We start from the raw sequence: 24,577 nt of genomic DNA, 5'->3' as shown, positions 1-24,577 counted from the left end.
TCTGATTTGAAATGAAGCCAGATATTGAAATCTTGTAAACTTTTGTGAAATGGAATTTCCACTTCCATTGAGCTGTAATAAAAATCTGCTAATGATTGTGAGTCACTCAGAACCTACTATAACCATAAAAATATCTGGCTGGATGGACAGATAGATAATTTAAAAAAAATAGGCCCGAGCATTTCATTGGGGCAGAAGATTCATAAGTTGTCCTTCTGACAGGTAGAAAAACCCTATCCAGACATTAGACAGACAATGGGGAGAAGTGGAGTAAAAGAAGAGATGAAAACTGAAGCAGAGTAATTTTTTAAAAACATAAAAAAATGTGATATTAATTATACCAGTAATCACTATTGCCACTTGCATGACCATTTTCAGATTGCAATTTATTGTTGGCATCTCTGCAGAAGTGGGTCTTGAGAAGGGATTTGTAAGAAGACAGGGTTGTGGCTTTATAGATAAGTTATGAGAGGGAGTTTCATGTATAAGAATCAGCATCGAAGAATATGTGAAGGTGCTTGTAGAAGAAGCAGACTTCTGGGTGATAGAGGTTGGCCCAGTGAAGAAGGCAGGTAAGATAGAAAGGATCATAAGGGACCTTAAAGTGTGGATAAAAAGATATATCTGATATGATTGTGACAGGGGAGTGCTTGAGCTGATTAAAGAAGGGGAAGAGGGTGACGTGACTGGAATGACTGCCCAGGAAGATAACCTTATCAGCAGCTTTTTGCTGGACCTGAGATGGGTGTCAGGAAGGTCAAAGAAGAAGGTTGCGTAATTAAGATGGGAAATAAGGGCCTGGACAAGAGTTTTAGTGGTGTTGGTAGAGAGAGCTGTCTCTTTTTTGGGAAAGTTTTGGCGGAGTAAGTGGCAAGATCTTGACACTACCTGGATGGGTGTGGCTAAAGGAAGGGCAGATAGACATAATAGCTTAGCTAGAGTGGACAGACTGTGTGAGATCAGATAATCAAAGCAACTATTTTGATCTTTTCTTCGGTACTAAAAGAATTATTGATACTGAACTTCGCTGATATGAAAGTTCGCATTTAGAAAGTGATCAACTCTGTAATGTGCAACATTATATACCAAAATCTATCAAATAATAGTAGGCTCATGATTCATTATAGATAATAAATTTATTTTCATGTATCTCATTTAACCGAGAACTTACTGACCTGTTCTTGTATTAATAGAGATTGTAATCTTCTTGTCTATATTGTTCAGCAGTGACATTTGCAGTATGAAGAATCTTAATTGAATTGAATACAGTTATGAATACGTTAAACAGATTAAGGAGTTCAGAAACAACTTAAGTTTGATTCACAGAAGATCTTTATTAGTAATGTAGGTACACATGAATTTCTTTGCAGATGTGTACCTTGTTTGCAGCAGTAAATTTCTATCTTCAAATGAAACCTAGGAAGTTGATTAAAACTGCAAATATTATTATTTACAATACCTATCCAGCAAATTTAAAATGACCTACTTCTGCCTAAAAGCTGAGACAAATTGTTACTTGCTCTCAATTGTTTTCCATCTCAATTGCTAGATTATTTGTGCTTGTATATGAACAGTGCTTCACTTTACCCCTATACTGTTCCCTAGCTATCAAACATAATTTAATGTAGAAATGCTCAAATGTAGACAAGGCTATTGGTGTCAACGTCAATCAGGTTTCTATAATCTAAAATTTGTTCAAACATGTTCATAACTTTTTTTCTGCAAAGGGAGTATAAATTAAAATCCAACCAAAATTAGCACTTGGACTTCTATGGGTTTTTGTAATATAAATTACCTAGCAAGCAAACTATGAACCTTTTCTTATGACCATTTTGAGAGAGTGTTATGATTAGGGAGATATCAGTAATTAAAGCTAAAAACATTTGGCACTTGTGTGAAACTAGCCAGATGAACAGAACTAAACATATACAAAAGTCATGGCACTTATCTAAGAAGAAAAGACTTTAAATGGAAGTCTGAAAATATTTAAACAGTGTGTAGAGCTATTAAATGGTCAACACATTATTACTTTATGTAGTCAATTCAGTTGAATATACAGCTGAAAAAGGTGGTGAGTGAGGAGAGTATGATATCCACTCCTGAAACACAGAAGCAGGTTGATCCCATGACTAAAAAAATGTGAGCTATTAGGACGAAGTGTGTACATACTCCAAAACATAGTATTCTGAACAGTCCCAAGGCTTTGCTAAGGGACAGAAATGAAAACTTAAGAAAACGAAAGACCTCCCTGCCCCCATATCACTCAACTAATAAATGAATGGAACAACCTAGTAGACAATATTATTCAGAATGGAAAGTTTAATGTCATTCAGAATGTGTTCTTCCAGTAATTAGTAATTGTCACTATTGTAGTAATTGTCAAAATGTGCTTTGAGATTCAATTTTGATACTAATTCAAAGTAAGATTAGGTTTAAGGAATGTTTGGGCTTCATTTTCCTTATTTTATTGTTCCGTGAGTTTCCTATTAAAGTAACTTCAAGTAAATGAAAGTAATGTTTAAGTTTTCCATACATTTAAGATTACAAGTGTTCTAAATGTATATAACTGTTCCAGTTAAGTAATACATATAATTAAATATACATCCAAATAGCTACAGAATGAAATCATTCCATTATGTATAGAAGAGGATCAATACTGCAAAAAATTGTCTGTTATGGGGAGTGGGGGACTGCTTGGTACAAGACTTAATAGGTAATTGGAACTAGTTTCCTTTTGTATTTCCCTTGGTATTTAAGGTAGAAACAAACTTCAGGGTATGTCTTTAGGGCTGGTTTTTCCTTTCCACTAAACTAATATATTTACATTGGGAAAACCGCACAAAAGCGTTTGCTGCCAACTGAGAAACTCTGATGGAGCAGTGGTTGGGTAGATCCTACTAGGGCTGGAGCTATCACATTGTAAAGTTTCCTCCGGTCTTGGAAGACTGTTAGTTTGTAAACAGATTTATTGGGGCTCTGGGCACAAAGAACATTTGGGCCCCCCAAGTCCCCACCCCTATCCTGGCTGGAAGCCAGGCTGTGGTAAGAGCTGCCCAGGAAGTCCTGGCCACTCTGGGGAGCCCTGGACCCTCCACCGGCCCTGGTTGGCATGCCCTGAGTGTTAGGGGCTGCTCTTGGACACCACAGCTGCCCACCCATGACAGGTGGAGGGTCTGGGGCTCTTCACAGTTACCCAGGCTCCCTGAGTGGCTCTTACCACAGCCTAGGGCAGTGGTCCCCAAACTGTGGGGCATGTCCCCCTAGGGGGCACGGAGCAATGTTCGGGGGGCGTGGTGGGGCCCAGCTCTGACCTGCCTGTAGCCCCAGCTGTGGCTTTGCTCCCGTGGCCTTGCTCCCGGCCCCCAAATTTGGTCCCACTCTTGGCCCTGGCTCCTGGGGTGGGGTGCGGACCAGGTAAGAGGGGGCATAACCAAAAAAGTTTGGGAACCCCTGGCCTAGGGTGATCATATATCCCGTTTTGGCCTCAGCTGTTTGGACTTTTTTGGCAAAACTGGGAAGAGCAAACGGGACAAATGCTCAGTTTTGCCAAAAAGGGTCTGGGGGGTGAGTGTGCTGGGTTTGCGGGGTGGTGAGCAGTGGGGCTCGGGCCAGCCCTGTACAGGGGGGGAAGGGAGAGAGGCGAAGGTCAGCTCCATGCTGTATGGGGGGAGGGGGCCCTTCTTGGGCCCGTTTGGGGAGGCGCAAGTGGCTTGGCCAGCTCTGTGTGGGGGTAGGGTGAATATGCTTACCCTACCTCAGGCTTTGTTTTCCAGCTTGGCCAGGGGGTGGAGCCTCGAGGAAGAGAGGAGCGAGAAAAGGAAGCAGGGGTCGGGACCAGAGTTCCGGCGCTCCTGCAGGGCTGCCAAATTGATTTGGGCCCTGGGGCACAGGCCCTATCAACCAATGCAGTAATCCACCACTGTTTGTAAATCTCATTTAGGTAGAGGCCAGTTATAGCTTTTGGAGGGTTAGGTTGGGAATGAAGTTAGACTGGCTCAGGTAGAGCCCTGTTTCATCTTTAAGATTGATGTTTTGTCTACACAGCTGTTGTAATGGTGTAACTTAAATTGGTTTAATTAAACCAATGCAACTTTTGTTTTGGACTCTTTTTTTTTTTATATCAATTTAAAACTGCTTATATTGGTTTAGGCAGCACCAAATTTATAGGTCCAAGTTATATCAATATGTCAGGTTTAAACTGATATAAAAGAGAGTCCTCACAAAAAGTCGCACTGGTTTAATTATATTGATATAAAATTACACCATTAGTTGTACCAGTACAACTTTGTGTGTAGATCAGGCTTGAGTTTAGCCTGGAAGTTTGGCAGTGGTCTGCTTCAGCCCCTAAAGGATTTGTTTAGTCTGGACAAAGCTTATTCAAACTCTGGATTTTTTTCTTTTAAGGGAGCTATATTATTATGGAGTTGCTGTGGAAATTTTTATAATAAGCTATTTCAGTTCCTCTGGAGCATAAAAAAATCTATTTTCCGCCTGTATTTTAATGTTCTTTCATCTTTATATGCTCCTTTCTCTTTTACGATATCCAAGTCTACAACTCACAGTTCCCATGTACTACATCTTTGTATGACAAACTCTCCCATTATTATCTTCCAAATGCAATGTTATGGCTGAGATTCCTTATGCCCTGAACTCAGAAAATTTAAGATCATGGTTTCCACAACAGTTGAAACTCATTCATCTTGTGCATATTACTTCTACCTGTGTAGTCCTAAGAATGTGTCTAATGTCATAATTAAAAATAGAAAGCTTACTCTCCTGTCTGCTTTTTTTCTTTTATTTATTAGGGTAGTCTGCACAAACCAGAAATTAAACTTGAATCACTAAAGGAAGATATTAAGGAATTTCTGAAGACCTCAGGTTTGTAATAGTTCATTCAGTTGCTGAATCTGTACAAGTATAAACACTTCTGTGAATAAATATAGCTGTAATATTCTGTAATTCCAGATTATGGAATTTACATTATTTAAAAAAATTTCAAACCAGCAGAACTTGAAAGCATTGCAGACAAAGGCTCCTATTATCTTCTTTTAAAATAGAGCAAAGTTCATGGAACAAAAATAGGACATTTAATTTGTTTCTCATGTTAAGACAGCATGATTAATTACTCCAGTGAAGAAATGGCCAAAGTTAAAGTTGTGCAGATGCAACCTCAAATCACTAGTTTCCAGGCATAAAGTCTCTACGAAAATTGTTGTGGTTTTATTAAAGTCTTTGGTATGTGCAGGGGGGAAGAAGAAAAGAATCATTATGTCCTACTTTGAAGAACCTTATAAACGTATGTCTGTAACTTCTGTTACACTACCTTACCCTCAGTATTTGTCTATGCTTGTCATGCCATGTCTTTGCTTGCCATGTCAGGTCATTTAGGTTCTGATACTGCAAAGGGATCATCAACAGGGGAGTGGAGTCCCACTGAAGTTGTTAAGATATTCAGCATGTGTAATGGTCCACCCAAGACATTATTGAGATTCAGCAAGGAACTTAAGCATGTGGTAAATTTTAGGTATGTGAGTAATCCCAATGAAGTTAGGCATATGCTTCAGTACCTTGGTGAAGTACATTGTAAACTCTGCAAGGCAGTGACTGTGTCTGTTTTTTGTTATGTAAGGCATCATTGTGGGGATTCAATAGATAATAGTTGTAAATAAAAATGTTAGTGGGAACTTATTAAATGTATTTATTAAACTTATTTATTTACTAAAGCCGGATGGGAAGCCTGTTTTGTGGAATTTAATTTTTGAATGTTTTGTAGTTTAAGTTCTGTAAAACTACTAAATCATGGAATGATTTATTGAGATTTTGTAAAATCTAAATACATTTAAAGAAACCCTTTAACAATTTTTTTTTAAAAAATATAATCACTAATTGGAGAAAGTAATATCTGAACTTTATTAAGACTGGTTAAGGATAGTTGCATAAAAATATAACATAGTTCAAATAAGAAAAAGTAATATAAGTTATTTTAAGATACACTGTTAATATGTACAATGCCTGTGAATTTCTCTAAGAAACAACTTTACATTCTAAAATACTTTCCAGAAGTCTGTCTGCAAAAGGAAAAAACCCTTCCATCCTCAATAATCTTAAAATACATACCTTTATAGAGAAGGGATCTTACCATTTTTGAAGTCTAGGGATAAAATTTTCAAAAGTGCCTAAGTGACTTAGGCACCTAACTCACTTTTGAAAATGGGGTGCCACTCCTAAGTCATATAGGCACTTGTCCTGCTCTCTGTGGCAAGAGAGAACAACTTTTCTCCATCTTTTTTTATGGCATCTTTTTATAACATACTCGGTTTCTTCTGCCTTTGTTCATGTGGCTTGCATTCCATCCCTTTGATCATCTTTGTTGCTTGCTTCTGAATCCTTTCTAGTTTCTCTACATCCTCTCTATACATTGGTGACCTAAATTGGTACTCTGGCTGAGGCCTCACAAATGCTGAGTAGAGCGGTATGATCACCTCCCATGACTTGCATGCTATGCCTCTGTTAATGCAACCCAAAATTGCATTTATTTATTTATTTATTTATTTTGCAAGACCATCACATTGCTGACTCATGCTGAGGTTGTGATCAACCACAGCTCCCAGATCCTTCTCATCAGTGTTGCTGCCAAGCCAGTTATCCTGCACTCTGTATTTGTGCATTTGGTTTTTCTTCCCTATGTGTAGCACTTTACATTTGTCTTCATTGAGTTTCATTTTGTTGTCTATAGCTCAGTTCTCCAATTTATCAAGATCTCTTTGAAGTTTAGCTCTATCCTCCAAGTATGCAACCCCCCACCCCCACCCCACCCCCCCAGTGGGGTCAGCGTGTTTCAGGTGGATTCTCCACTGACACAGCGGTGGGCATACTTGCCACTGACAGGGCTCTGAGCTGGGACCTGGTGGAGCAGGGAGGGCCTGGGTTCCCCTACCTGGCCGCTCCACTCCTTCCCCCCCCCAGATAATGACTTATTTGTCTGAGCGGCCGCCAGGCCAAACAGCCCTACTGAAGAGGGCTGTTATACTGACTCTGGCTATTGGGCCACAAAGCCCTGAGAAAGGGCAGCTATACAGACTCTGGTCACCAGGCCACACAACCCTGCTGAACAGGGCAGCCTACCGACTCTGGTCTCTAGGCCACACAGTCCTACGGAAGTGGGCAGTTATCCTGACTCTGACCACGCAGCCCTGAGAGAGGGGACAACCCTACTGACTCTTGCCACTAGGCTACACGGCCTTGGTGAGGCAGGAGGCCACACTGACTTTGACTACTAGGCCATATACCCTGGGCAAACTTGGTAATCATACTGGTTTGAGCCATTGGGCCCCGCAGCCCTGTGGGAAGGGGCTGTCGTCCTGACCCTAGCCATCAGGCTATACAACCCTGAGAGAGAGAGTGGCCATATTGACTTTTACCACTAGCCCAAGACAAGGCCACACTACCCAGGGCAAGGGGTGATCATAAAGACTCGGCCCTGGGGAAGTAAATACCCTCACCCTGCCCCAAGATGGGATGGGGTTCGCTTGCTGCGTGACACAGTGGCTCTGAGATTTCTTCAGCTAGTTCTTTCAGTATCCTGGGGTGAATAGCATCAGGTCCCACTGACTTGAACTAATTCAGAAGATCTCTGACCCATTCTTTACTTATCTCAATCTGCATCCCTTCCCCTTTATTGTTTATGATAACTTTGCTAGTTGTCCAGTCACTTGTTGCTTTTTGTGTGAAGACTGAAGCAAAGTAGACAGTGAGCAGCTCTGCCTTCCTATCGTCTTCCAAAACCAGCTCACCTCCATTGAGCAGTGGACTCACACGATCCTGAATTTTCTTTTTTGGCTGATATATTTGAAGACCCCTTTCTTGTTGTTTCTAACATTTCTTGCCAGCTGTCACTCAGTCTTTGCCTTAGCTTTCCTGATTTTGTCCCGCTATTCCCATGTATATTTCCTTGGTGACATGTCCCTCCTTCCATTTCCTATATGTATCCTTTTTGGTTTTTAGATAGCTAAAACGCTCCTTTTGCAGCCACTTTGGCCTCCTATGGCTCTTCTTTTCTTTCCTTTGCATCGGAATAGCTTGATATTGAGCCTCTAATATTACATGTTTTAGGACCTGCCAGCCCCCTTCAACTCTTTTTTCTTCCTATTTGGTCTTTCCATGGGACCTTGCCTGCTATTTCTCTGAGCTGATTGAAATCTGCCTTTTTGAAGTCTAGTGTCCTTGTTTTGCTGTTCTCATGTCCTCCTTTCCTTAGGATCTTGAATTCTATCAGATCATGATCACTTCCTCCCAAGTTCCCAACCACCTTTGTGTTTGCAACTAAATTATCTGTGTTGGTCAACACCAGATCCAAAATGGATGACTGCCTAGTTGTTACGACAACTTTCTGAATCAGAAAATTGTCCCTTACGCATGCTAAAAGCTTGAGTTCGTTTGCCCTGTAGAATACAATAACCAACATACTACAATATTATACTTGTGTATCTATGGTTGCACTTAAAATGTATATGATATTATATGTGAATAACTGTGATTCTGTAACTGAAGACTGTATTGTCAAGCTTTTGAACCAGGGGGCAGAGATAAGGGAGCACGTGCAAATTCTAACTTTGGTCTTCTGTGTTTTAACCTTCTGTTAGTGTAGTTATTTCTTTCCTCCTGTGCCTTTAGGGAGAGCCTGAAAGAAAGAGAGAGAACTTAGGTAGATGTGAAATTGAATTGCAGACAACAAACTTTAGTGAATCTGAAACGTTCCCTTGAGTCGGTCTTCAGATATCTAAAAGTTTACTTGTTTATGAAATGATTGCCAATTTCTTTTTTTTTATTTAAACAGGATGGGAAAAGAGGCTTCAGAATGCTGTTTATAGTGAACTCAATGTGTGAGTTTTTATTCAGTATTTTTATTATATATGCTTATGTACATTTATATCTGTCTGAATGATATGTCTGCATTATTTGCAAGACCATTGTGTATATGTCACACTAGGGAGGTATAATATGTTCCTGTATTTTTAGTGCATCACAGATTTCTTTTTCTACCCCCAAAATGGATGACTTTCAATGAGACTTAGGCTGCTAAGTGCTTAAGCTACTTATTTTAAAATGGGATGTAGGCTCCTAAGTCACTTAGGCTCTTAAAAACATCACTAAGATCATCTTCTGCAAGATCTATACTGATGCCATTGAAGACGCAGGTGAGCAAACAAGGAAGTAAATACAATTTTTGGATTTTTTTTCCTAGTTTTTTTTTGTCTTTTGCTTTCTAGTTTTGCTTTTATAAAAAGATGTTGAGTTTATTTCCATAAGTGTACTTGAAATGTTGAGGGCGAAAAAAAATGGTCTTTTACTTATGGCACTGACTCAGAAGACCTTGGTTGAATTCCTGGCTCTGCCCTTGGGCAAGTCACTTAATCTTTCTGTGCCTCTGCTCCCCATCTGTAAAATGGGGTAATATTACTTCCTGTCTTAGACCATTTGTCTGTCTTTAGATTGTATGTTTTTTGGAGCAAGAACTGTCTCTTAAATGCATTTACATTACCTAGAACACTGGCACCCTATGATGTTTGGGACACCTCAAGACACTGCTGTAATACAAATTGTGATTACATTAACTGAGGGACAAAGCAGCAGAAAAAGAACATACTTGTTTTGATTTTCTTTTCCCCCCTGCATCTTCTAGAGCCCTGATAAAAGCTCTAGTATTAAGATGTTGATATTTCTCCAAGTGCACAAGGTCAGTTTCTAACTTGATGGCTGTTGCTTACATCACACTTGAAAACATCTGAACCTCTGTTTAGCCGACTTGTTCTTGTTTCAGTGTGAGGATTCCTGGAGGTACCCAGGACTGTGAGGTACCTCACTACTACCTGGCCTTAGCATGAAGAAGCTTTGACTATGCCTGCCGTTGCTCAGATTCCAACTCCACAGGCCACGGGTAACACAAACTCTCCCCTCGAGGCCTCGCAGGCTGCGCTGTCACTTTGCAGGTCAGCGATTGGAACACTCAAACCCTCAAGCCCTCCGAGTGTCTCCCTGGAGCATTCAGATTCTGGTCCACTGAACATACTCCATATTCACAGATTTGCTGTTTCCAAAGAAATAGTACACCCCCACTTACCAGTTCTATCTCAGATCACTTCTTCACTTGACACACCGCCCTTAGATATGTTTATAGTGAAATCAAATATAAGTTAGTTTAATAAAGTGTAGAGATTCAAGTGGTAGTAGTATTAAGACGAAGTATAGGAAACAAATGAGTACATATTAAGTAAAATCATAACATGCATTCTAGAGCCTAGACTTAATTGACAATATACTCTCATGTTTTGTAGAGTATTGCTCACCCCAGATCCTTGCAGCACTTTACAGCCAAGTTAGCTGTGACCCTTCTTTCATGAGAGACAAGTATGCTGTCAGTTTGCCTCCCTTTGTGCGAGATTCTGTTTGTCACTTTGCACTTCAATATATAGCAGAATAATCCTTTATCTTTATTCATAGACAGGACACCCACTCTGTTGTTTGTTTATTCTTGTAGATTTCCTCTGATGTAGGTAATCTCTTCTTTTACGTATGGCTTAGTAAACCAATAAGCATACATTGGGAGTCATACAATACACAAATGCTCAGACAAGGAGATAGATGTCTGTTACCTTCTGCTTGAAAGGAAAACTTCTGAGGTAGTCACCTCCTGGTTACCCATCTTAACTCAAAGATCTTAAGAGAGTAATTTTAGATACATAATTCTTTAAATATTATCTTTACATATGTTTTGCAATGATTATGACAGCCAGTGGGCTAACGGCTCTCGGTAGAGACTTCGCATGTTACCCTTTGGTGAACAATCATGCATGTGTCCAATCCAGAGGATCTCTGTAAAACACTATGCATCTCATGTGCCCTCTTCCAGTTTGAACTAAGGGGTCCCAGGGTTACATTCAGTCACTGCAGTTTTTCCACCATGTAAAGCACAGACATTTTTTTCTTAATTACGAAAGGTATTTCTCTAGAAGCCCTAATCTTTATCTTTTATTTCTTTACTAATATTTTTGCAGGACTTTGCTTGTCTGTCTTACTTATGAAATGCATCTCTTGGTGTTCATATTTTGCATTTTGTCTAGACAGTTCTTCATTCCACCAGCTACTTTTCTTCCTGTGCTTTCATGTTTTTATTGCTATGCAATTTATGGCTAAAGATTCAAGCTCGCTGAGATTGGCACTCCAAAATTCTGCAGTTACTTTGGAGATGTTCAGTTGTGAAAACTAATCAAGTTACAGACTGAACTTGTTTTTTTGAGAAATACAGTTTCCTGGAAAGAAAAAAATGTCTAAACAGCCACAAAATTATCTTCTTCTGTAATACTGCTTTAAAAATTTAATGAAACATGATTTGATTTATTTTATGAATATTTGTGATGTGATTAACTGTTGTTTTTACAAAATGTTCTATTTATGTTATATCTTGTCTACAGCCTTGAATATTTATTTTACATCCTTGAAGTACTCTACATGCATAGTAAGATGATAAGAGACTGCTTTTTATGTGAAATCCCATTTTTCAAGTTTAGATTACCATCCACAAAATTATTGTTCATTGTCTTATCCAAAGACAGAAATTATGTTTGGGTTTATGAGTGTGCACATTTCAACCATGCCAGACATTTACAGTACCCTTTGCTATTTCTTTTCTAATTAAGAGTGTGAATACCTATAATGCAAAGATAGGAACTGGGATTTCACTTATTGATACTGATCCTTTTTTCTTTTTTTTAAACGTTTGGTGTTTGACCATGGCTTTAGAATGATTAATGCATATATTGTACTGCTTCTAAAAATAATTATAGAGATGAGAAAATTTGTTCAAAGATTACTCTGATGTCTTTTACTCTTCAGTGTATTTAATAAGAATCTGAACATTCAAAACATAATTTTATTTTCTTAAGGTTCCCTTCACCATGTCATCCTGCAGCACCCCCTGAGCACATGAAAGAACCCTTAGTTTACATGAGGAAAGCACAGGTTGGTTGTCATCAATCTATCTGTCTGTTTTCAACTAGAGCATTTTAAGTTTATGCTATATATGTCTACCATACAATTTTTAAAAATCACTGTACATTTAAAAATGAAACTTTTATAGGTGTTTTGGTATAAAAATGAATATATGTTGTATTTCACAATGGAAGCATCAATAGATAAAGTAGAATGTGGTTGAAGTAGGGTACAATGGTAATCAATGAGTGTGACAGAGATGTGGAAAATAGAATGGTTCACAGAATGGAATATGATTTAGAAAAAAGCTTAGGAGGTATTTGTCATTTAATTTATGGCTAATGAAGTGGGATTTTGAAGAGTCAGGTAGTGAAATGGGTGCAAAAGGATAAAGATGCTGTCCCACGTGATGGTAATAGACAAGACGGATTTATTATCCAGTATGAAGAAAACTGAAGGGGATAGTAAAAGGAATAGGCAGAAGTCTAGAGCTGAAGGAACTAAGTGAACACATAGGAGAATAAGAGGAAATTGGGTACAGGTAGACAGATCAAAAAAGGATCTTGAACACAGAGAGAATATTTTACTTTCCTTGTTTGATTTATTCATGATGTTTTACCAGTAAATTCTACATTAAACTGGCATCCTTTCATCTGTGAGAGACTGTGGGAATTGAAGCCTATGATGTAGATTGTTTGCAATGTCTCATGTGACTGAGTAGTCCAATCCGAGATTTGCATGATCTTTGGCAGTTATTGCAAATGTATGTATTTTGGTTGGGAACTGCTTGCTTCCTACGGGCTCTTTTCTCTTCAAGCTGTAGGAGCCAGCTTCTGTCATGGACTTTGATACCCTGATTGAGACAATGGTGCCACTTGTTACGATCACTTATCAAGATTTCCCATTGGTCAGGATCAATTCCAAATTCCTTCATATTTTGCTTGCATGTGTCTTTATAGCGAAGCTTGGGATGTCCTATTGTTGTTGTTGTTTTGTTTCCTCTGGTAGCTCCCCCTATAGCATGTTCTTGGGTATGCATCCATCTTCTAACCTACTCAAATGGCCCAGCCAGCACAGTCATCTTTGCTTGAGCAGGGGTGTCACACTTGGTACATTTGCCCTTTGAAGAACCTCTGCATTGGTGACTTTATCCTGCCATTTGGTGTTGAGTATAAACAACGTAGGTGGAAACTGTTTAACCATTTCTCCTGATGAGCATAAGTTGTCCATGTTTCCCCACCATACATCAGTGTGCTGAGAATGCAAGCTTGGTACACTAATATTTTGGTCTTGATGGTAAGCTTTGAGTTGTTCCATGCTCTTTTAGTTAGTCTGCTAAAGGTGGTGGCAGCCTTTCCAATGCGAACATTTAGCTCTTCATCCAGTGAGAGGTTGGTGGTCACTGTAGAACCTAAATAGCTGAACTTTTGGACTACTTCTAGCTGGTTTGCATTTAAGGTAATTGAAGGATCTTGTGAAACCCCCTTTCCTAATATAACCATTTTCTTGATGCTGATGGTGAGAGTGTTAAAGTCAGATTCAGGACTCACATAATTTGTCAGACCACTCTGTTTATTAGCAAAGCGCTTTGCTAATGCACCCAGATGTGAGCCCCTCTCTGAGGCTCAAGGTAACTTATTTATACAGCTAAGCCAAAGCCAATTTAACATAAGAGACAAAAGAAAGCAGAAACTGACAAATATACATACATATCTTATTTGCATACTAACGTTTACCAATCTCCTAGTTCAGTAGGATCTCTAAGTTAATTAGTTTGAGGACCCATTGTCTCACACTCCTTAATGTTTCTTTTCCTGACAACTATATTTCAACAAACCCTTCAAGTAGCATTTCTTTAATGAATTATAATTTCAATATAATTCATTCTACTTTCACAAGAGCAAATAAATGCCTGACAGTCACTTGAAAGGCAGTCCATGAGTTCTTATAGTAGATCTTCATTGTGGGCTAGCAACATCAGCGAATAGAAGCTCCCTGATTAGCACCTTTTTGACTTTGGTCTTTGACTTAAATCAGGACAGGTTGAAGAATTTCCTGTCTGATCTTGTGTGAAGATACACTCCATCTTTCGTGTCCTTAAACGCACAGTTCAAAAGTACCGAGAAGAAGATTTCAAAGAGTGTAGGGGCAAGAACACATCCTTGTTTCACTCCACTTTTCATCTCAAAGCTGTCTGAAGTGGACCCATCAAACTGGACAGTTGCTCTCATGTTGTTGTGGAATGAATGTATAAGACTTAACAGGGTTGGTGAGCATTCTGTCTTTTCTAGTATTGCAAATAGACTTGTTCTGCTGATTGTGTTGAAATCTTTGGTTAGGTGCACACAGGCAATGTACAATGGTCAGTTTTGCTCTCTACATTTTTCTTGGAGTTGATGCAGAGAAAATAGTCTATTGTTGATCTTCCAGCCCTGAATCTGAACTGTGATTCAGGGTAGATATGATTCGCCAGCTGTTGTAGGCACACTAAGATGACTTTTGAGAAAGCTTTTCCTGCTACGCTTAGTTGCGAGATATCCCTGTAGTTGTTGCAGTCACCCTTTTTGCCTTTTATTTTTATACAAAGTGGTGATGTTTGCATCACACATCTCTTGTGGTACCTCACCCTCTTTCCAGCATTTAAGTAGCAGCTGATGAAGATATGGTAATGGGCTGTCTTTCCTGCACTTGAGGATTTCCTCTGAGATGCCATCTTTTCCAGAAGCCTTGCCACTCAATAGCAAATCAATGGCCTTGCTTAGCTCTTCTACAGTGGGCTCCACATCTAGCTCTGGCATGATCTGTAGAGTTGGTATTTGGTCCAATGATTTTCTGGTGCTGTTTCTTTCTTGTGCGTATAGCTCTGAATAGTGTTCAACCCAATGAGACAACTGCTTGCTTTTATCTGTAATGATAAATTCCACATTAAAGACTATGCAAAGACAACCGCCCTCCTTCCAAATCACAGACCTTCAGAGTTAAGGTTGCCACAGTGTGTTTAACTCACCCCATCTTAAAATGTATTGTAGTAATGTTCACAAGTCATTGTTCTACCTATTCTGTCAAATTGTTGTTCATTCCAGTGTATATTAACTTAATGTCTTGTATTTTAAATTATTTGTTAGGTCTTTGGGACAGAGACTGTGTATTGTGTAATACATAGCATACTGCCAGCACTCAACAAATAATTAATAAACTGTCACATCCATTTACTTACATTGAAAATAATAGTTTTTCCTGGTATGGACTAAATACTGTAAGGTAGACAAATGTGTACATAATGTGTATGCCAGTGAGTTCACTGATGTAGTTACTGTTATGAAAGCATATATAACAAATATTAGTATTTTACATATCTTAGTTCTGCTCATGAAATGGCAGCTTCTCTTCTAGAATGAGTATGCATGGGAAAAGTCCTCTGTTGATTTTTTTTTTTTTTTTTTCATGTGGACACCTGTGCCTGGAACACCTTGCCTGAATTAATCCCCTTCAAATCCTTCCTTAAAATACACTTCTTCAACAAGCCAGTCACAGGATGATGCTGGTCCTTTAAGAGGGAGCAGGGCCAGTACACCTATGACTTGTCAGCTACCTACTAATTGTTTTTTAAGAGAGGGCATGTGGGCCATATAAATGAGGGAGTGCCTCAGGACAGAGATTGAGTCAGTCAGGAAAAGGGCAGGTGAGAGCTAATTGGTGTGGCATTACGCCCCATATTCTTCATAGAGATATTGTTATGATATGATTATGGCATAACTATGATGTATTTTATGCCGGATAGGTCATGTGAAGTATCATTGAAAAGGTTATGGTTTACTGAATATGATTTATCCTATTTGTATGCATGGATTATTTTTGTGTCTGAAGTTAGGAATATTGTCTATGCATCTATTATATATGTGTTTACACTGTGGAGTGCCCACTAGACAGAATGAAATCAGTCTAGATGGCTGGCTGGGAAGGGCCATTAGGCAGAACAATAGGTCTTAGAAGTTGCTAATCACCCACCGCGGAGCTTTTCTGAGAAGCCTTCCTGGAGATGCTGCAAACAGCTTCTGAGTTATGGCTGCAGGGACATGTCACCTGGTACTGGACTCCATGATAATACTAGTGTTTTTCTACTTACTGGGGTGGGAATCAAATTGGGAGACAAAGGATTTCTGCCATATGCAAAAACTATTTAAAGCAGGGGAGTGACATCATCGTGGTTCATTCTTCACTGATTCCCCACTCAAGAAAGAAGACTGCTGGAAACACTTGAGAACAAAAAGACTGGACTAGGGGAGAAGGGCTGAGCCAAGGCTAGAGGGTAGTCTGTCTTGTGAAAGGAATATCTGGAGTTTTGAGCTGCAAGCAAGTGCAGCTTGCCTTCAAGAATCTCTGCAATCTGCCTAAAAACGTTTAGGGTGAGGATTTGCTACTTATAATCAGTTTCTTTAATATATTAAGCTTAGATTGTGTGTTTGGTTTATTTGCTAGTTAATCTGCTTTGATCTGTTTGCTATCCCTTATAATCACTTGAAATCTGTCTTTTGTAGTTAATAAACGTGTTTCGTTTTGTCTAAAACTGTGTGTGTGGAAATCATAACTTGGGGCAGAAAGCTATGTATATCCCTCTCCACATTGAGGGAGGGGGCAAATTTCATGAGCTTGCTCCGTACAGGTCTCTGTGCAGCTCAAGACGGTACAATTTTGGGTTTATCCTCTAAAAGGGAGTGTGCAATTGAGTACTGGGCAATTCCTTAGCTGAGCCTTGCCATGCAGAGCTGATTTCAGTGTCTGTGTGTTTCTGCAGCTGGGTGTGTCACTAGCACACAGGTAGGGAAAGTGAGAGACCGGGAGCATGTCTACAGTTTGTCACAGCATTACAGGGTGAAAGGGAACCCAGACTGGTTGGTCAGGCGGGCTCAGTGCTACCCTAGTTCAAGGCAGCACCCCGAAGAGGGGGGAACCCATCACTGAGCCAGCTGTGAAGAAAGGGCAGGGAGAGCTGCCTGGGAATCAGGAGACTGGAAGAGGTCTCCGGGGAAAGCTGCAAGGACAAGAAAACTCTCTGCAGATCCTTCCTGGAAGGAATGAGGAATTGCCAGGAAGCCAGCAGAAGGAGATGCCTGATGACCTTCCTGAGTCAGAGAGCCATGGCCACAGAAGGCTGGAGAAGGTTGAAGGCTGAGATGAGCAGAGAGAAATGCCTGCTGACTCTCTGAGCTGGAGAGCGGAAGCCGGAGGGTCAGAGAGGATTGAAGACTGGGAGTGAAGTGTGGCAAGAGATGCTGGAGGTGGACTGAAGAGCTGGAGCAAGCTGACAGATGCCAGATCTATACTTAGTCCAAACGGTGTATACAACGAACTGTGTTGGGGAATTATGGACTATAGTTGTGGGACTTTTGTTATGATTTATGTGTGTGGAATTTTTGTAAAAATTTAACCCCGCAAGAGGTATATACAGATTCAGAAGAACTATTTGGATGATTTTTATGGACTCTGTGATACAGCATGGCCAGAGGGCAGCAGGAGAGTGTTAGAAGGGAGCCTTATTCCCTGTAGAGGGAAGAAAGTTTGCTATAGATTAATTAGAGCACCTGAGGCCAATTAGAGCACCTGAAGCCAGTCAGCTGATAAAACCCCCCTGCTGAAGCAAGGGAAGGACAAGGGAAGGAGTTGAAGCAGAGTGGATTGATGTTTCAGTAGAGAGCAGTTTGGAGGAGTAGAAGCAAAGTGGATTGGTGTTGGAGCAGAGAGCAGTTCGGAGGGAAGCAGAGGAGAGTCTGGAGAAGTGCTGCGGTGAGCTAAGAAGACCAAGACCCTAGGTAAAGGGACACCTGGTTTGTGCAGAGGGAGGGCAGGAAGCCCCACAAGCTGAAGGGCAAGAGAAAGAAGTAGCCCAGGGGGAGGAACTGCTGCTTCAAGTGGTTTACCGCTATCCCTAGGGCCCCTGGACTGGGACCCACAGTAGAGGGCGGGCCCGGGTCCCTCCCTCTCCACTCCCCTCCTCTAGTGGGGCAGTTAACACCCCAGTTCAGGGGTGAGAAACGGTGCCCTGAACCCTCCCCAAGAAAAGAAAGCACGAGACCCATCAAAGTAGTGCCGGCAATTTTCCACAACTCTGAAAGGGAAACTGAGGCTGGTACAGTTCTTGTGCTGCTAACTGCTAAAGGAGGCTCTTCCAGGAAGGTAGCAACTTATGACAAAGTCCTGTGAACTCTAGTCCTCTTAGGGAAAAGTGTTACTGGGTGGTGACAGTAACAAAATAGAAGCAACTACAAATCATGGAATCAGCAATACACATGCTATTCATCACTGCTTTTTCATATACATAATATATTTTACTGCATCCCATCCACTCCCTTTCATTGTTATGTGATTCATTTAGGGCCCCATCCTGCAATGTGTGAAGTATCTCCAGGGTTGATCCGAAGCCTACAGATGTCAATGGGAATCTTTTCATTGATTTAAGTGGATTTGGATCAGTCTTTTTGTGAGTTGCTCAATGTCTTTAACTCCCGTTCATTTAAATAGTAGTAGTTGAAGGCTCTGAGCACTTTGCAGGATGTTTACCTTTTTGTAGGATTAGGGCCTTAATACCTAATCCTACAAAGGTTTATACACTCAATGGGCCTATTTATGTGTGGAAAAGTTAAGTACATGCATTTATTTTTGCAGAATCAGAGTCTTAATCTTTACACCAGGGGTGGGAAACTACAGCCCGCTGCTTCATTTCATACGGCCCGCAGCAAGTCTCTGTGCCATGAGCCGGAAGCCCCAAGCCTGTCCCTATGGCCCCTAGGTGTGGGTGTGATTAGGGAAGTTCCGCGTGCTGCCCTGACCCCCAGCACTGGCTATGCAGTTCCCATTGGCTGGGAACCGCGGCCAATGGGAGCTGTGGGGGCGGCGCGCGTGGGCAGTGTGCACCACACAGAGGTGCCTGGCTGTGCCTACACCTAAGGGCCGGACATGCCGGGTGCTTCAGGGAGCCATGCGGAGCCACGGCAAGCAGGGAGCCTGCCTTAGCCCCACTGCGCTGCTGACCGGGAAGCGCCTGAAGTAAGTGCCACCTGGCAGGAGCCCACATCCCTCACTCCCTCCTGCACTCCAACCCCCTGCCCCAGCTTGGAACCCCTTCCCGCATCCTAACTCCCTCCCAGCCCCTGACCCCAGCCCTGAGCCCCCTCTGCCCAAACTCCCTCCCAGAGCCCACACCCCAACCCCCTGCCCTAGCCCTGAGCCTCCTCCTCTGCTCCAAACCCTCAGCCCCAACTCACAGCCCGCACCCTCAGCCGGACCCCTCACCCCCTCTCGCACCCCAACCTCCTACCCCCTCCCACACTCTGAACCTCTCATTTCTGGACCCACCCCGGAGCCTAGGGGTCAATGGCCCTTGATAGATAAAAGGGGTCAACCCCGGAGCCTGTGGGTCAATGGCGCTTGATAGATAAAAAGTTCCTCACCCATGCTGTAAGCTCTGAGGGGGAGGCACTTTGCTCTCCTAGTTATATGTAAAGTACCTAATATATGTTGAGCACTGTTTAAATAACTGATATGCCCATTTAAAAGGACATAGGTCAGTTTGGCTCCAGATATAGGGTTTGTTTAAAACAAACAAATAAAGCTTTTACAGAATCTACTATAATTAGAAATGTTTCAATAATTTAAGAAAATACTACTACTACTAATAAAGAATTCCAGTGGAAACTTCTTAAAAACAAACACGTTTACCTAATATTTTTGGAAGCTAGCTAAATTGACTACAAAAAATCCACTGGCACTCACTAATCTATTTTCATTGTCCATGATGATAGAAAAACATTAGTGACTTTTAAAATGGTTCTTGTAGTGTAGGTAATGAATTTTTTAAAATGTTTATCTTGATTTTGTCTAATGTGACATGACATTTAAGGTAGGAAGGTGTGTTTTGGTACAGTAACCAAAGTTCCTTATTTGAAAAATACTGCTTTTCATATATATCCTATTTGATTTTTTTCTCTGCAAATGCATTAAGATTCCTATGTTCACAATTGGTCCAATTTTTTAAAAGTTTTTTTGGACCATAATAAATATAGCTCTATTTCAAAGCTAATATGTACATTTCTCGAAAGAAGAGCCTATTTGATCCAAAACATCTTAGTATCAGTATTGGAAAGATTCTGAAAGAACCTAAGGATAGATTCAGTAATTAAGATTATTTCAAATTTTTTCCAGTACAGACATTAATTTTTTTTTAAAGATCAAATTCTTCTCTCTTCAGATCAGTGTCATTCTCTAATTCTTATAAAATGGGCTGATATTTACACATTGTACACTTCTGAGTGATGGGGAAGATTGAAAGAAAAGCAAATTTCCAGGAAAGGAATACATACTAAAGCCAGGTCAGCACAACAGATCAGTGTTGGTATAACTACATCACTCAGGGGTGTGAAAAATCCATGCCTCTGAGCAACATTATACCGACCTAACCCTCCATGTAGACAGCACTATGTTGACTGGAGAGCTTCTCCCGTCAGAGTAGTAGCATCTTCACTAAAGTGCTGCAGTGGCATAGCTGCTCTGGTGGAGCTGCGTTGCTGTAGCATTGTATGTAAAGTTTGTAGAAAGAAAGAACGTGATGTGAACGTTTTCTTGGAGATTTCTCTTTGTAGTACTGTTTGGCTATAGAAAAACAACATCCTTGTATATGCACTTAATATATACTGTCTTTTCCATAATTATGTTTGTGTTTGTTGACCGAAGACCGTTTCCTGTCAGTGACACAAAGGTAGAATATTGAACATATACAAAGTATTCTAGCCTTGCAGTGATTAAATTTCATTTGCAGTAGAATTCACTGCAAAGAGTCAGACTCAGTACTTGTGAAATATTGATAATTGAAACAAATCTACATTTCCAATATTTCCTAAACTACAGTATTCTTCAGTTTGTTTATAGATTCTTCTAGCAGCTGAAGAACACTCCTCTGGTTATATCAAGTCTTCTGACCCACTTAAATTTTCTAGAATTATTATTTTGAATTTATGCATCCAGGAGTCCAGAGTAAAGTGCTTTGTTTCTAAAATTATCTAGCAGTAATTGCTAAATCCTTGCTAATTTAATCCATACTTATGGTGTCTGCCTGACACATGTTGCTCTATAGTAGAACATTCTGAAATTCATTACACTCTCTCTCTCTCTCTCTCTCTCTCTCGATGATGCCCTGCAGTTACTAACATGCTCAAAAGTCTGTTCCCTTCGTCTTACTTCACCATGAATCCACTCTGTTGGATTCAGCTTCATCCTCTTGTTTTTTAAAATATATTTTATCATCTTTTAGTTGTCCATTAATTCTTTTGTTACTGTGAAAAATAATAGAAGCCTTTTTGCCTACCATCAGGAGAGCTGCTGAATAAGACTGTGCCTTGTTATGACAGGTTTCAGAGTAGCAGCCGTGTTAGTCTGTATTCGCAAAAAGAAAAGGAGTACTTGTGGCACCCTAGAGAGTAACCAATTTATTTGAGCATAAGCTTTCGTGAGCTACAGCTCACTTCAGTGGATGCATCCGATGAAGTGAGCTGTAGCTCACGAAAGCTTATGCTCAAATAAATTGGTTAGTCTCTAAGGTGCCACAAGTACTCCTTTTCTTTTTTCCTTGTTATGGGTTCAGGTGTACTGGTGAAAACTGTGTAGCCACCTGAAATAATTTGGCACCTGTAAGCCCAGTTGAGCTGATCTCTGTTGTTGAAGTAGCCTTATTGCTCTGCTTCAGAATTATTCCTTTTGGAGAGTCTTTCTTCCACATTTTACCCCTTTCTATGCTAGGAATAGGTTGTACACCAAATTAGCCTTCTGGGCAGTCGTTTGCAGGATTTGAGACCCACAGAAGCAATTTCCTCTGCCTAAAGAAACCTCTGATGGTTGTATAGGAGGGCTTGGTTTCAGTCTGCCATTAATAGTTCCCGGGACCCCTGATACTGCAGGTAAGAGCAGCTTGCCAGTTCCTACATCAGCTTGCCTCTTGCATTCTTAGGTAATTTTGGTGGCTTTTTTTCTTTTGTTACCATCCTTTCTTGGCTGGAATTATTTCTGAATTTGGTTTCAATATGGCTGGCCTTTCTCTAAAGGAAGAATATTGTTTAAGTATAGGTTGTTCCATGGGCCCTTGTCCCTTCCCATTTATATTTATAGTGGTCCACCTTTGTTGTATTTCTCCCAGGAAAGAAGGAGATCCTAACCGGGATGTATATAATTACCTCCCACTCCATTTATCCTACCTCTCCTCAGAAATCTGAGGACCTCGTTGAAGTGAAAACAAAACTTCTCCCAAAATGAACAAACTCACCCTTTTTCCTCTTTCCTCATTTCCAAGATTTACATCCTGAAGGCAGTCAATATTTAAACAGCTTTGATTGGAAAAGTGTATTAGAATTTTATTTAATACTTTTAATCTTTACTTTTTATGCTGAGGTAGTGCTTATTGGCCCTGGTCAAGAATGGGTTCCCAGTGTGCTAAGTGCTGTACAGATGAATAGAAAGAAATGCTCCTTGGCCTAAAGAGCTGTGGTGAAATCTGGCCCCATTGAAGTCTGTGACTTTTCACCCGTAAAATACAAGCAAAAGAGTGTTAGTCCTCCTCTTATCTTGGTTGTCCAACAGGAAATGTATAGTTTAAAAAAAAAAAACCAAAACCCAAAGCATATAAAGCAAAAATCCTTCACTACCACAGGCACTGACTTTCATTTTTCTGGGTGGGTACTCTGCCCCTTCCCCAAGGCCTCTGCCTCACTCCACCTCTTCTCATCCCTGCTCTGCCTCCTCCAGCATATCTCGCCTGCCACCAAACAGATGATTGGCTAGTGGGTGTTGAGCACCCACAAGTTTTTGTTTTTTTTTTTTTTCCAGGGGTGCTCCAGCCCGGAGCACCCACGGAGTTGGTGCCTGTGTTTACTATTGAGAGTAGCTCTTCACTCTCTGTCTAAAGAAAGCTAAAATGATATGAAAGATTCTGATGCTGCATCTGCAGATCTGCATAAAAGTCAATCTGCCTTTCCTTCTTCAGAATCTCTTTGAAAAACAGAATCTGAAAGAAAAACACCATAATCTCTCAAAGTTGTTTAGGATTCGTAAAGGCAAATCTAACAACTTTTCCTGTGTTACTAAAGTTGACTTTTCCTTTCTGGCAGTCTAAAGAGTTACTATTTCTTGCTTTTAGAACTGGTGTTAGGAATAGTAAAAACTTCTTCACAGCATGTTTTGATTCTGCAAAGCCCTGAATACTGATTTCTCCTGCTGAATAATCTTATTCTGGTCCACTCTGAAGAGACTGCATTTTTTGGTAGTCTTTAAAGGAGGCACTTTAGCATTGATGAATGCTATCTAAACTCTTTCCTAATCAGGCTTCCATCTCCTGTAAAGAACCCTGAAACCAATCTAGGGATTTTTAACTCTTGCTTTTCTAGAAAGCCCTTCGCTAATGTTGCATTCAGGAAGTTCTTCTCCAGCCAAAGGATAAATAATTTCTTCAGATCTTTGGTCACCTTTACAAATGATGTAACTAGAAATAATTCAGAAAGGCTACTTTATAAGAACTCTTCCTCTGTCTTTGATTTTTATTTCTCAGCTTTTGGGAAATGATCAGAAATGGTCAAAGCTGAAGGAACTTCCTTCAAATCAAAATCCTGTGTCCACTAACCACTCATTAAAGAGCCCATAGAAAACTGTTCCAGAATTTTTACAGTTTTAAAGTAAACTGGAGTTCTACATCTACTCTTTGAACTGTCAGCTAAGATACATTTTTTTTTAAAAAAAATCAGGACAGAAAATTAATTTTAAACAATTCTCAACATTATTTTCTCTCATCTTTAGACTGAAAGAATATAGGAATTGCCATACAGGCTCAGACCAGTGTTCCATCTAGTCAAATATTCAGTCTCCTACCATGGCTATTACCAGATGCTTCCTAATAATGAGCAATCATGAAAATAACATGTAGAGGGAGTTTTGAGTTGCAGCAGAGCCATTGAGAGTTTTCTGCATCCTGAGGAAGACAGCACTGCATTGGTTTACATTCAGTTCACATTTTAAAAATTATCTTTGCAGTCATAATTACTAGAATTTTTTAAATTAAAGCTAAATTTCTGCAAAGATTGATGGAACTCATCTGAGATTCTTGCTGCCCATCAGCAAAATGATTTTTGAAGCCCTATCTGTTGTTTTGAAAACATTTTAGTGGGGTAAAGTATTTTGCATTCTATTTCTAATTACTGTGGATGGCTCCAGAACTTGCTGCTTTGACAGTGTGAGAGTTTTGCCTAGCACTTGCCCTAACTGGTGGATGTCTTTGATTAAGTCTTCAATGTATGTCTAACTAAGGCTCTTACTTGGGTGTTGCCCCTAACCTGGCTTCCATCCACACACAAAATGCACCAATCCAAGTTTGGTGGTTCTTTCAACGTGGACTAGCTGGATCAGTTGGGGTTATAGGCTAGAGTAGTGGCTCTCAAGCAAGAGTATGCGTATCCCGAGGGGTACAAAGATGTCTTCCAGGGGTATATCAGCTCATCTAGATATTTGCCTAATCTTACAACAGGCTACATAAAAAGAACTAGTGAAGTCGGCACAA

At 40.3% G+C, this 24,577-nt stretch overlaps 1 protein-coding gene across 5 annotated transcripts in view; it reads left to right on the top strand.

Moving 5' to 3' along the window:
* TBC1D19 (TBC1 domain family member 19) overlaps nt 1-24,577 on the top strand; it is a 111,706-nt gene that overhangs the window by 9,596 nt on the left and 77,533 nt on the right. For all 5 annotated transcript variants that reach the window (XM_077815776.1, XM_077815775.1, XM_077815774.1 and 2 more), the window contains exons 2-4: nt 4,806-4,878; nt 8,837-8,882; nt 11,943-12,018. In XM_077815776.1, coding sequence (XP_077671902.1) covers nt 4,806-4,878; nt 8,837-8,882; nt 11,943-12,018 — 195 coding nt within the window. The remainder of the gene's footprint in view (nt 1-4,805; nt 4,879-8,836; nt 8,883-11,942; nt 12,019-24,577) is intronic.

The sequence above is a fragment of the Eretmochelys imbricata genome, chromosome 4, assembly GCF_965152235.1.
Source record: "Eretmochelys imbricata isolate rEreImb1 chromosome 4, rEreImb1.hap1, whole genome shotgun sequence".
Classification (NCBI taxonomy): domain Eukaryota; kingdom Metazoa; phylum Chordata; order Testudines; family Cheloniidae; genus Eretmochelys; species Eretmochelys imbricata.
Note: the sequence above shows the minus strand (reverse complement) of the source record. Positions and strands in the feature narration are given on the sequence as shown.